The sequence below is a fragment of the Zonotrichia albicollis genome, chromosome 8 (assembly GCF_047830755.1).
Source record: "Zonotrichia albicollis isolate bZonAlb1 chromosome 8, bZonAlb1.hap1, whole genome shotgun sequence".
NCBI classification, from domain to species: Eukaryota; Metazoa; Chordata; class Aves; order Passeriformes; family Passerellidae; genus Zonotrichia; species Zonotrichia albicollis.
The window spans coordinates 28,246,869-28,260,372 of NC_133826.1; the positions used below are offsets into that span (position 1 = coordinate 28,246,869).

At 47.6% G+C, this 13,504-nt stretch overlaps 1 protein-coding gene across 10 annotated transcripts in view; it reads left to right on the top strand.

Annotated features, from left to right (window-relative positions):
* CACNA1E (calcium voltage-gated channel subunit alpha1 E) overlaps positions 1–13,504 on the top strand; it is a 147,124-nt gene that overhangs the window by 16,966 nt on the left and 116,654 nt on the right. For all 10 annotated transcript variants that reach the window (XR_012581441.1, XM_074546404.1, XM_074546407.1 and 7 more), the window contains exon 2: positions 9,427–9,847. Coding sequence is in view for 9 of the 10 variants with exons in the window: in XM_074546404.1 (XP_074402505.1) it covers positions 9,459–9,847 (389 nt within the window). In the remaining variant the exon portion in view is untranslated. The remainder of the gene's footprint in view (positions 1–9,426; positions 9,848–13,504) is intronic.

The following is a 13,504-nucleotide window of genomic DNA, read 5'->3' on the forward strand; positions in this document are numbered from 1 at the left end:
TTTCCCAGCTGAATTTCCCTTCTCTCTTTCCCCATTTCTGAGGGACTTGAGAGGTTCAGACTTCCTAAAACACCTGACACCAAAAATTCCCCTCTAATGTATAACCCTCCCTTTTCATTTTTAATTCTCACAGAATTTAGGTGGTTTTTTTTTTTCCTTCCCCACTGTTTTTTTTTCATCTTTCAATGTCTAATTTCATTTATCAGCAAACCTAAACTTTATTTGTAAAAGCAAATCTCTTTTTCCATTCATCAATCAGTGGAATCCTTCCCATTGTTTCCCATTTATCTCCCAGTGCTGGTTTTATCCACCAGCAGACCCACAGCTTGTTTGTAAAGACAAATTCCACTATTTAGTTCTGAGATCACTAAAAATAAAAGTAGATTCATGCTGCCCTTGGGGTGATGGGGCTCTGTCCATGACCACCTGCATCCACAGGCTCTTAGATCACCAAATATCCATGGAATGGTGGGCTGGGCTGTGCAGATGCCACTCTCCTTGTGCCTGTGCCTGGGCACAGGGACAGTTTGAGGCTGTTCCCATCCCTGTGCTGTGCCTGGGCTGTGTGCCCTGCCTTGGGGCATGACAGGGAGCACAGGAGTGTTGCAGGCATCTTTTATGGAAAATCCTTTCCTTAGGACTTTTCCTCCTGAGAAGCTGAGAGGCCTCAGGAACAAAATGCAAAAATTGATTATCTGTTGCTATGGAGTGCAACAGGTGGGTCTGTGATTGGTCTCATGTGGTTGTTTCTAATTAATGGACAATCACAGTCAGCTGGCTTGGATAGAGAGTCCGAGACACAAACCTTTGTTATCTTTCTTTCTTTTTCTATTCTTAGCTTAGCTGGCCTTCTGAGATGAAACCTTTTCTTCTATTATTTTAGTATAGTTTTAATATAATATATATCATAAAATAATACATCAAGGCTTCTGAAAAATGGAGTCAGATCCTCATCTCTTCCCTCATCCTCGGACCCCTGTGAACACCATCACACAGGAGCACTGTTCTGCCTTTCCAAAGGGGAATCTCCTCCTGGTGGGAGCAGAGGGAGAAGGGCCGCACGGTTCCATAGGGGTGACAGCTGAGTTAATTCCTGGAGGGTGGCCTGGAAATTCTCTCCAGGAGTCCTGGCTGTGCCCTTCTTTGGAAAGCGAGCTCCTGCCCGCGCTCGGCGCTGCTGGGCTCTGGACGCTGCTGCTGCACAGATCCCTCTGGAATTCCCATCCTGGATTATTCCTGTTGCCAAGCTTTATTCCTGCTGTTTGCAGAGCTGCTCCCACTGGAGCCATCCCCTTCCCTCCTGGGTGGAATAGCTTGTACAAGGAACACTGAGCTGTGCCAGGCATCATCCCATCTCCCCCATTCCTGCCCACGGCGGATGGCACAAACCCCTTCAGGTCTGTCTGTCTGTCTGTCTGCCTCTCACTGCTCTCCTGGGGGTTTGGGATGCTGGTGTGGAGCTGGAATTGGGGGTGGCAGGGTGTAGGTGTGGTGGATGTGTGAGGAGCTGCAGGCAGAGGGGTTGGGATGAGGCTGTCTCAAAGGTGGTGCTGGAAGAGGTTTGGGCTGTCGGGATGGGTGTTCCTGATAGGAAAAGATTTTAAAATCACAAAATTTGGAGAGCTAGAAAGAAAGTCAGGCTTAGTAGACCCTGGGAAGTGTTAGACCTTGTATTTGCTGGATCCTGTGAAACTGCACCTCTGAAGGCAGTATATGATAAATGATATAATTGTTAGATGTGATTAGATGCAATTATTGTTTAAAGAATCATGAGAAACTATGTTAGGAGTTTGAGGGGGATCACGAGAAACCTGTGTTTGGATGGAATCAATGTATACAGTAGAACAATGTAAGTTTAATAATTAATATGTGAGTTATATAAGGATAGAATATAAAAACATGTTCATCCCAAACCCATGTCAGAATCAGATTTGGGTCTGTGTACCCCTGACACCCAGAGCTCTCAATGAAAGCACCTGCATGTAATCAATCTGTGATTATGTGTTAGTGAATGCTCATATTTTCAATCTCTGTGCCTGGTTCTGCCCCAGTGCCAGGCCACACAGCCCCATCTCTCCCTGCCACTGCAGCAGGGATGTGCCTGCCCATGCTCTGAGAGCATCCTTGGGGCTGGGGTTGCTGTTTCCTGGGCACAGGGATAAATAGTTGGTGGTGTTGTGTCACAGACATCTTTTATGGAAAATCCTTTCCTTAGGATTTTTCCTCCTGAGAAGCTGGGAGGCCTCAGGAACAAAATGTAAACAATGATTATGTGCTGCTGTGGAATGCAACAGGTACATCTGTGATTGGCCCATTTTGGATGTTTGTAATTAATGGCCAATCACAGTCAGCTGACTCGGATGGAGAGCTGAGCCACAAACTTTTATCATTCTTTGCTATTCTATTCTTAGCCAGCCTCCTGATGAAACCTTTTCTTCTATTCTTTTAGTATAGTTTTAATGTAATATATATGATAAAATAATAAATCAAGCCTTCTGAAACATGGAGTCAGATCCTCATCTCTTCCCTCATCCAAGACCCCCTGTGAACATGGTCACAGTGTTGTTTAACAGTTGCTGTTAAAGGAGGGATGAGATGATTTCACGTTTTGTTTCTCCTAAAGCTGATCCCCTGAGATTGGGCTCTGTAGGAGGGGTGGGCCCTGGGGAGTGAGTTCTGCTGCCGTGACAGCCCTGGCCTGGTAGAACAGAAGCTGCTCCCAGACAAAAGGTTCTCTCGTGTCTGCTGCTGTGGCTTCTCCTGGCCTGGAGCAGCTCCTGGGTGTTCTGAGCTCTGCTCTTTGCTCCTTCTGATCTTTGCAGGTGTTCCAAGGCTCTTTGTTGTGTTGTTTTGCTGTCGCTGTGGCCCAAAAAGCAGTGTGTAATATGCCAGTGGATGATGAGAAAATGATGGTTTTTGAGCCAAATGGCCTTTCTTTGATTCCACCATGTCCCTCTGCCCTCAGTACGCCAGCACATGTGATGCTGCCTTTCCTGACTCTCCCATTTTGGTACATTTGACCCAATCCTTTCATCCGCACCTTTTGCTGTGTGTAGGACTAAATCTGTTCAAGAAACCTCTGCCTGTAAATGTCTTTCCTTCTCCCCTTTTCCTTCTCCCCTTTTCCTTCTCCCCTTTTCCTTCTCCCCTTTTCCTTCTCCCCTTTTCCTTCTCCCCTTTTCCTTCTCCCCTTTTCCTTCTCCCCTTTTCCTTCTCCCCTTTTCCTTCTCCCCTTTTCCTTCTCCCCTTTTCCTTCTCCCCTTTTCCTTCTCCCCTTTTCCTTCTCCCCTTTTCCTTCTCCCCTTTTCCTTCTCCCCTTTTCCTTCTCCCTCTCTCTTTTCCTCCCTTCTTCCCCACCTCATTTAAACCCCTCTGTTACTGGTGTCCAAATCTCCCAAGCCTGGGATGCAGCCCCAGCTCTCAGTAGATCCCAGGGATGCTGGGAGCAGCTCTTCCCCAGCAGAACCACCGCAAATCTGCCAACGCTGGGGGTTTTCATCCCACAAACTTTTCCCCAGCATCAAATGACTAAAAATAACCCCCTCACCAGCTGGCACTGCTCTGAAACACAGCCCCAGATGGGCTGGAGCCCCCCAGAGCTGCCCCAGGCAAGGCTCCCCCAGCCCAGCATCCATGGCAGTGCCAGGGGAAGTGCACGTGGCAGGAGAGGAAAAGGCCACGAGGATGAATCAGCCTCTCTCACAGCCCATCTGTCTCTGTTTGGAAGGGCCCCACGCTGAAATTCTTCCTCTGAGCTCTGCTTTTCCACCCTGCCTGCCTGAGCTCCCCTTCCCCCCTGGAGGTAATTAGCAGGGACTGGTGATTAGCAGCTCAGGGCAAGCAGGCTCGGTGGAGGGAGGCTTTGGATTGTCCAAGTGTCCCCTGAGCTGGGGGCAGCAGGGCAGCATCCCTGTGAACCAGGAAAGGTGGGACCAGGCCAGGGTCAGGTGCCAGCCTGTGAGCTCCCAGCCAAGCTCCTGTGGGCTGGTGACATGGAGAATCCTTATCTGACTTTGGTCATCCCCAAGGTGCTTGGGTGCAGCATCCTGGATGCTCTTGTTAGGAAAATTAACCCGCAAACACCAGAGGTTTATGCCCAAAAAGGAGACAGAGGAGTCCTTATAAAGGGAGAGGCCATGGGGCATTCCCGTGGGATGTCTCCAATTTTTGGAGGATGCAGCCTCCTTTTTATCCCAATTTCCCAGCCGCATTTCCCTTCTCTCTTTCCCCATTGGCTGAGGTACTTGAGAGATTCAGACTTCCCAATATGCCTGATACCAGAGATTTCACTCTAATGTATAACCCTCCCTTTTCATTTTTAATTCTTATGGAATTTAGGGGGTTTTCCCATTTCTGAGATACTTGAGAGGTTCAGACTTCCCAATATGCCTGATACCAACAATTTCCCTCCAATGTACAACCCTCCCTTTTCCTTTTTAATTCTTATGGAATTTAGTAGGTTTTTTTTCTTCCCCAGTGTTTCTTTCATCTCTCAATGTCTAATTTAATTTATCAGCAAACCTAAAGTTTATTTGTAAAAGCAAATCTCTTTTTTCCATTCATCAATCAGTGGAATCCTTCCCATTGTTTCTTTTCTCTCCCAGAGCTGGTTTTATCTCCCAGCAGCCCCACAGCCTGTTTGTAAAGACGAATCCCTCATTCCTCTCACTCTCATATAGATTTATATTATGTGTATATATAGCTAGTACCATACACATTTCTCATACATACATATACTTAACAGCTTCTTGCTCTGATGCTGCTGTCAAAACCATCCTGCAGATCCTCAGCGAAGGCTGCTGAGCCACGTTTGGAGGGCCTGTGGGATACAGCCCAGCCAGGATTTGTCCATCCTGCCCTCTCTGGGAAGGGATCTCTGCCTCCCTGCTCTCCAGGGCGCTGCTGGAGCTCAGCACAGCATTTAAACCTTTTGCTTTAACTCCAGGATTTTTGGTAAAAGTTGTTCAGCTAATGGCAGCAAAGAGCTCACCCAGCTCTGCCCTGAGTGCTGAGTGTGGTGATTATGGTAATCCACCTTTCACTTGGCTAAAGGCTTGATTGCTGCCCTTGAACACAAACACAGCACTGAAAACCCCTACAAGGAATTTCCTCCTGCTGCTGCTGCCAACCTGCCCCTCCCTGCTGCTCTCTATTAGTTAATCAGCTGCCAAAGGGGGGAAAAATGAGCCATGGTGTGAGATCTCTGGGTCTCCTGCCTGCTGGGGTTGAGATAACAGGGTTGGGTCTCTTGAGGATGCTGTAGGGAGGATCTGTGTGCTGCTTCTTCCATCACTTGTGCTCCTGTGCTTGAAAAGCATTTTCTCAGTGGGTTGTGGGGATGCTGATTTTGTGCCCCATTTCAGCCCACACTGGTGTACCAGTGGGGCCAGAGCTGCTCTGTGTTTGGCTGTGTAAGGAGGAAGGGAAGGAAGGAAATGAAATTAAATTAAATTAAATGGAAGGAATGGAAAGGAAATGGAAGGAAGGAAATGAAATGGAAGGAAATAAAATGGAAGGAAGGAAGGAAATGAAAGGAAATAGAAGGAAGGAAATGAAATGAAGTGAAGGAAGGAAACGAAAAGAAATGCACAAGTGCCAATGTTGTTTTTGGTAGCTGAATATTCTCTCCCTAATTCAGTTTGGCCATTCTCAGTGCCCTGTGGCCATGGTTTTACCGAGATGATTCCTCTGCAGCAGGAGCTAACAGTAATTTTCCTGACTTTTATTGCTTTCAGAATGAAGTTTGGGAGGTGAGAGCTTCTAGAGGCTTCACTTTAATGTGTTGGAAGCCTTTTATCACAGTGCAGTGATTCCTTGGGTCTGTATCAAACACAGGCCAGCTGGACAGTGACATCCCTGTCCCTGTGGCAGGGGCTGGGAAACCGCCCGTGAGACCACAGAGGTGTCAATACACGTGGATGTGCTGTTTTCCTGCACTGTTTTTAGCCCCTAATTGTCATTAGTGGAGGTATGAAGTAATTTTCTGCCTGGCTGTTAACAGGGAGCTGTGACAATCTGGGTTTATCCCCAGGAGAGGGCTGGTCTGCAGCTGGAAGGCCTCAGAGGCACTGAAACATGAAGGGAGCCTACAAGAAAAATGGAGAGGAAATATTTATGAGGGCTGGAGTGACAGGACAAAGGGGAATGGCTTCACACTGGCAGAGCAGGTTTAGGTGAGATATTAGAAGAAAATTCTGCCATGTGAAGCACTGGCAGAGGGTGCCCAGAGAAGCCGTGGCTGCCCCTGGAAGTGTCCAAGGTTGGATGGGGCTTGGAACAGCCTAGGATAGTGAAAAGTGTCCCTGCCTTTGTCAGGGGAGCCGGAACAAGATGAATTTAAAGTTTTTTCCCATCCCAGGCCATTTTGTGACACACACACATGCAGAGTTCTGTGTTTTTAAGAAAATCCAGGCTGGAGGCAGGGCTGCTGGCTGGCTCCTGGCTCTGGCCATGCCCTTTTCCAGCATGGTTCCCACCAGCAGGGGCAGGGCTGGCATTTAAACACCAGAAACCAAATTACAGGAGCCAATGTGGTGTTTTTCCCATTAATTCAGATCTTGGGTAAAAATAAAATGTTTGTTTTCAGTGTGTGAGGAGGGGTCCAAAGGCCAGAAGAGGTGCCCTGGTGCCAGCTGCTCTGTACCTGGCATGTGGCATCCCTCGTTAGCGTGAAACCTCGTCAGCTTTCCTTAACAAAATGTTCTGGCATCCTCCCTTCTCTCCTTGTCACTTCTCCAGAGGGAACGTGGCTTGTTCTGCTGGCAGCATGAGCCCTGTTTGCTTGGGGGAGGCAGAGCTAATTATTTCTGTTTGTTTCTTCCAACTTTCTCAGGGTTTTGTTTGAGGGCTCTGCCTGAGCTTTCCCTCTTACCCCCAAGCCTGGGACTCAGCTGGAGTGGGAGATGCCCTGGGAATGTCTGTGGGGATGCTGGACCTGCCCTTGGGATTTATCCTCCTTTGCTCTTGGCTAATTGTCCTCAGGCATGCCTGAAACCTGGAGTGTTCACGCTTGGTGTGCATGAAATCCTCCTGTCCTTGCCAGGGAAATGTTTAGGGAAGGAACAGGGCTAATGGCTGTTTAAAATAAACATAAAAACCCCAAAACAAACAGAGGCTGAACAAAACAAACAAACAAAAAAAAAACCCCAAACCAAAACAAAAAAGCTCACCAACCTCAGGAAAAAGAAAACCATAAAAGCCCCCCCCAAAAAAAGCTCACCAGCCACAGGAAAAAGAAAACCAAAAATGCTCCCCAAACCCAAGGAAACCTAGAGTTAAACTTTGAGAGGGGAGGGTTGAGAATGAGCAGAGCAATATGAAAAGGAAAAGCAGAAGCTGGTGGAAATGAGATATGATGAAGGTGTCCAGAACTGACTTGAACAAGTAATTAATGCTCCTAAAAAAGTCGCATGGGTAAGCAAAGTAGTGGAGTGGAGGATCCATTTATAGCTCTCAGTGGGAGCAGCCTAACTCCTCTTATCAATGTGCTAATTAATTTGCTGAGGCTCTTGCTGGCAGTTGCCTTCTTCCTTCTGGAGAGCTTGCCAAGGGCTGAGTGCCCCTTGGGCTGGACTGGTTTAAATCTGAGGGCGGCTTTGGATGCCTGCTATTTACAAGGCATCACCTGGAGGAAATGGGATGCTCCCCAGGGCCCTCCATCCCTTCCCCTCGTGAGGCATGGCAGGTTTATTTTCACTAGGATTGCTGTTGTCCCCTCAGTTACTGTTAATTTTTTTCCCCCCTATATTTAATTTATTTTTGCTTCTGGTGGAAATGTGGTGCTCCCCAGCCTTTATCCCATCCTCTCTTCTCACCTCCCTATTTGTTCTGGAGGTATCTCCAAATGGGAAGGGGTTAGATGATGATGTGCTTAGCTTGCTGCATGACTGGGGGATTTCAATCCTCCTTTTCCTTGCTTTCTCCTGCATTAAGGATGGAGTTAGGAAGGGAGCAATGGCCTTGGCTGCCTGCTGCTTTCTCTCATCCCCTTTTTCACCTTCATCATGAATGAGATGCTGGATGGGGAATTTTTGGTACTGCCAAATCAAAGCCTTTCCTGCACCAATAAGAGGCTGAACAGAGCTTTTCCAACATGAAAATAAAGCATTTCTCCATGGCTTTGGGTGTAGTCCTGGCCATGAGCAGCTCCTGCCTGTAGGGCATCCCCTGCTTTGCTTGGCCAAGGATCACTGCTCCGTGTGGTGCTCCTGGCTCTGTTCCCCTGTCTCTGGCTCCCTTGTGCAGCTCCCAGCTCAAAGCCAGGCTGGTACTTCCCCATCCAGCCTCCTGAAATTCTGCTTCTCTCCTTGGATGTCCTTGAGTGTGGGGCTGGAGGAAAATCTGGATGCTCCAGCCAGGGGTGTCCCATAGAGGAAAACCAACCAAATGGAAGGACTGATTGTTTGGTGTGGTTTGATCCATGTGTTCCCAAATCCTTTTTCCCATCTCATCCAGCTGTGCTGCTCCAGGGAGGGCTGGCTACTGGATCAGGGAGCTGCAGGTTCAAGAGGCTCAGTTGGGAAAGATGAGGGAGGCAGGAGCTGCTGCCCTGCTGCTGTAGGACATGAAATAAAATGATGCAGATGCTGGAACTTTCAAGGTAAAAAGAAGAGAAGCTGAATTTCTGACTTCAACATTTATAGATTTCCAAAAGTGGCAGTGGATTGGAGGGTGACAGTGCCACCTCTCCAATGACACTGGGCAAACTAACAGACTATTAAATTTCTCTTCTTCCAGAAAAGAATGTAAAACAATAATTATTTGTATAAAACTGCCTGAGAAAGTTCGTTACAAGGATGTAAACATCAGAAAGCTTAGAAGAACAGGATGACACTGCCCCTTGCCCTAACCTTGGATATCCAGTGATGTGCGTCCTGCTGTGAGAGGGTCCAGCCCCATAAACCAAGGGGAAATGGGACTTTTGGTTTATGTGGGACAAAACCAGCAAACCCCAGCCCGACAAACTAATGAGAAACAGGACTTTTGGTTGATGTGGGGGGAAATGGAGGGAATCATGAGGCAAAACCAGTAAACCCCAGCCTGACAAACCAAGAGAAATGGGACTTTTGGTTGATGTGGAAGGAATGGAGGGAATTGTGGGGCAAAGCCACTAACCCCAGCCTGACAAACCCAGAGAAATGGGACTTTTGGTTGATATGGGACAAAAGCAGGAAATCCCAATCCAGCAAACTAATGAGAAACAGGACTTTTTGTTGATATGGAGGGAATGGAGGGAATTGTTGGGCAAAACCAGTAAACCCCAACCAAGGGGAAGTGGGACTTTTGGTTGATGTGGGGCAAAACCAGCAAACCCCAGCCTGACAAACCAAGAGAAACAGGACTTTTGGTTGATGTGGGTGGAATGGGGGGAATCCTGGGGCAAAACCAGCAACTCCCTGAGGCTCCCTCTGTGCTGTTCCCTTGCAGAGTGATGATCCCCAGCAGCAGCAGCCATAGCCATGCTGGGATTCGGGACGTGCTCCATGGGCGCCCCGGCGAGGGCGGCTGAGCTGGACGCCGCCTCGTCCCGCTGCATCCTGGCCCTGCCCGAGGAGGAGACGTGGCGCCAGCACCGCCTGGGACTGATGCAGAACACCCACTCCTGCAACCTGCTGGAGCCCCAGAGCCTGGCCCAGGCCCTGGTGTCACGCGCCGCCTCCTTGGACGCTCTGTGCGAGTCGCGCTGCCGCGATGGCGAGGTGGAACCGGGGCTGGCCCAGCTGGTGGCCGTGAGCCCCGAGGTGATCAAGCGCCGGCGGGGAGGCCTCATCGAGCAGAGGGACATCATCAAGGCCCACGAGGCACACAAGATGCAGAGCACGCCCCAGGCGCGGAGGAAGGAGTGGGAGTAAGTACTGGAGCGTCCTGCGGCATTTGCGTTCTCGGAAAAATTTCTTTGCCCAGGGTTTTCCTCCTGGGAAGCTGAGAGGCCTCAGAGAAAAGGGAAACAATTCTTATTTCATTTGCTTCTCCTGTGTTGTGCTCGTGTGGAATGTGTTTGGTGATGGTTTAGCCACAGGTGATTGTTTCATTGGATTCTGCTGTGAGTGGTTTTGGCTCTTTGGCCAATCAGGGCCAAGCTGTGTCAGGACTCTGGAAAGAGTCACGAGTTGGGATCTCCAGCTGGGCAGAGTGACCCCAAGAAAAGTTGGAAAGTCTCTTTTCCTAGCCTGACACTTGAAGGAGGAGTCAGAGCTCTTCATTTCTCAGTCTCAAGGTTGTTTATTGTATCTTATCTATAAAAAATTTTCTCCTGCCCTGCTGAGGTCCGTCCAGCAGGACAGTTCCAGGCACTCTGCCTGCCCCTGGGGTGGTGTTATGTCTTTATACTAAAAACTTCATATACAGTATTTACAATTACTTTCCAATACCTATCACTTATGTTAGACAGTGAGCTTCTACTCTAAACCAATCCAAAAGTGCCACCATCACAGCAGAAGATGGAGGCCAAGAAGAAGAAGGAGAAAGGCAGGACATGCCCGGTTCCTTCCATCTTTCCTCCTGAGCTCCCATACCAAAAACCTCAAAATCTACTTTTCCACCCTGTGATAACTTCACTAATATTCTATTTAAGCTGTTGTGGCCTTCTGTTCTTCATACAAGGTTGGTAATTTGCTCCTCGGGTCATAATCAAACCCACAGGGGCATTTTGGGCTCTGTGCCAGGGTCTCTGAGACCCCTGGCAGAGGTCTGGGCTGCTCAGGACAGCCAGAGGGATGTCCTGGGTCCTGAGAGTCACAAGTTTTCATGATTATCTTTTCAGCACTCTGTAAGTATCCTTTCTGTATTCTTTAGTATAGTTTAGTTTAGTATTCTTTAATATAATGTAGTATCATAAAAGGATAAATTAACCTTCTAAAGACACGAAGTCAAATGCATCATTCCTGCTTTTGTTGGGGCATCCCTACAAATGCAATAGCCCCAGCCCAGGTGGGCAGCTGGGGGGATTGGGAGCATACCCTGTCCTGTGTGGGGCTGCTGGGAGGGTCTGGGGCTGTTCTCTTGGCTCCCTGTGGAGCCAGCTGGGCTCCATATCCTGGATCTGAGCTGGGGGTGGCATCCCATGGGAATGGTGTGTCCTCAGATTGTGGGGTGGCAGGTAAAATTTGGAAACTCTCTGTTTAGGAAGTCCTCCAGGCAGTTTCCCTTGGCTGTATCTGGGTATTTAGATAACATTTGGGGCTGTTGCCTTTCTGCTTTTTCTGTGGCTTGACCCAGCTGTGAGGACTTTATCTGTGGATATGGTGGTTGGGGACATTTTTTGTGGGATTTGGAAGTGCTGAGCCAAGGGTTGGACATGATCTTAGAGGCTTTTTCCATGATTTGTATTAAATTCTAAAAGGTGCCCAAGTCTTCCTGAATCAGAGCAAGCTGGGACATTAACAAACTTGAGAAAACAAGAGCTAGAACCCACAGGTTATTTTATTATTTTCCTTTAATTAACTTATTGTATTATTTTCCTTTAATTAACTTATGCTTTGTCTTGGTGCTGTGAGAAAAGCCCAGCTCCAAGTCCTGGATTGGCCTCTCTCACCCTATGCTCAGTGTATGGCAAGGCTGTGGCCATGTACTTCAGTCCCACATAGAAATAACATAATATTAATAATAAAAAATATTACTATTTTATATTTTAAATAAAAATAATAAAAATCACGATTAAAATTATAATCAAAATTTTAATCACTATTATAATAATAGTGGTTATTATGATATGTTATAATAATAGTGGTAATAATGATGTTATCATTATTGTTATTATTATTATTGTTATTGTTATTATTATTATTATTATTATTATTATTATTATTATTATTATTATTATTATTATTAAAAAAAAAAACTTCCCCTCCCTGTGCCTGCCCAGCAATCAGCAAGACAGCCTGGGATAAGCTGTTGCAACACATCCTCCTCCACTGTCACTGGTCTGGAGCAGTTCCCTGCCTCCAGAAGCTGATTTGGGGAATAATGTTTAATAAAACACCCAAAGGAGATGGGACCCCCCAAATTAATTAGATGTGGCACGTTGCTTTGGCAAGATCTAGGTCAGTGCTTTGCTTGTGTGAGGCTGGTAGGGTTTCCTTGGGATGGTTTCCATGATAAAACCACTTGTGATAAGGCTGAGTCTGCTTCTGCTTTTATTTGGAGAGCAGCCCATGGCTGGGGCTGGGCTCTCCCTGGCCCTGCTCATCCCTTGGTGCCCAGGGAACCTCCTGGCTTTGCAGGGAAATAATAAATTGCCATCTGGGCTCGGCAGGTGCTCGGCGCCTCGTTATCTTGTGCAGCCCCCTGGGGGTGCCAGATGAATAAATCACGGCGGGGCAGGAAGCTGAGGGGTGGCCTCGTTAATTGTCGACTCGCTAATTAGCAGCCTGCAGCTCCAAGCCCTGCTTGGTGGTAGGGACATGGGGCTGGAGCTCTTCCTGCTCCTGCTGCTGGGATGTGCCCACCTTTGGCTGCCCTCAGTTGCTCCACGCAGCAACCCAATATTTTAAAAAAAAGCCCCCAAAAGCCCAATATTTCTGTTTTTAACCCAGAGGGAATGCTCAGTGTGGTTTAAGAGGATGTTTCCCCAGGCTGGAAGGGTCCTGGCTTTGCATTTCCCAGCTCCATTGTGATTGAGTTTGTTATTTCATCCCAGTTTGTGATGGTTTTTTGGAAGTCTGTGATGCTGGGGAGGATAATGGGCTCTGGCCCTTGGGCTTTGCAGCCCCCATGTCCCACTGAGGAGCAGAGAGCCCCTGCCTGCCTCTGCCGGAATCTTCCTGGGAAGCTGGTGTTAGGAAAATTAATCATAAACACCAGAGGTTGATGTCCAAAAAAGAGACAGAAGAGTCCTTTTACTTTATTCCATTAAAGGGAGAGGCCATGGAGCATTCCCCTGGGGTCTCTCACATTTTTGGAGGACGCAGCCTCCTTTTGATCCCAATTTCCCAGCTGCATTTCTCTTCTCTCTTTCCCCATTTCTGAGGTACTTGAGAGGTTCAGACTTCCCAAAACACCTGGTACCAAAGATTTCCCTCTAATGTATAACCCTCCCTTTCAATTTTGAATTCTTATGGAATTCAGGGAGTTTTCCCCATTGGCTGAGGTACCTGAGAGGTTCAGACTCCCTGATATGACAGATACCAAAGTTTTCCCTCCAATGTACAACCCTCCCTTTTAATTTTTAATTCTTATGGAATTTAGGGGTTTTCCTTCCCCATTGTTTCTTCCATCTTTCAGTGTCTAATTTCGTTTATCAGCAAACCTGAAGTTTATTTGTAAAAGCAAATCTCTTTTTCCATTCGTCAATCAGTGGAATCCTTCCCATTGTTTCCCTTTTCTCTCCCAGTGCTGGTTTTATCTCCCAGCAGACCCACAGCTTGTTTGTAAAGACAAATCCACCATTCCTCTCATTGGTGAGCACCAAGGGGCTTCTTCTGTTCCTTTCCCAGACTTCTGTGCCCTGCTACCCCACCAACCCACAAAAACCATGTGCCAGAGGGTCCTGCTTGAACATCAGGCT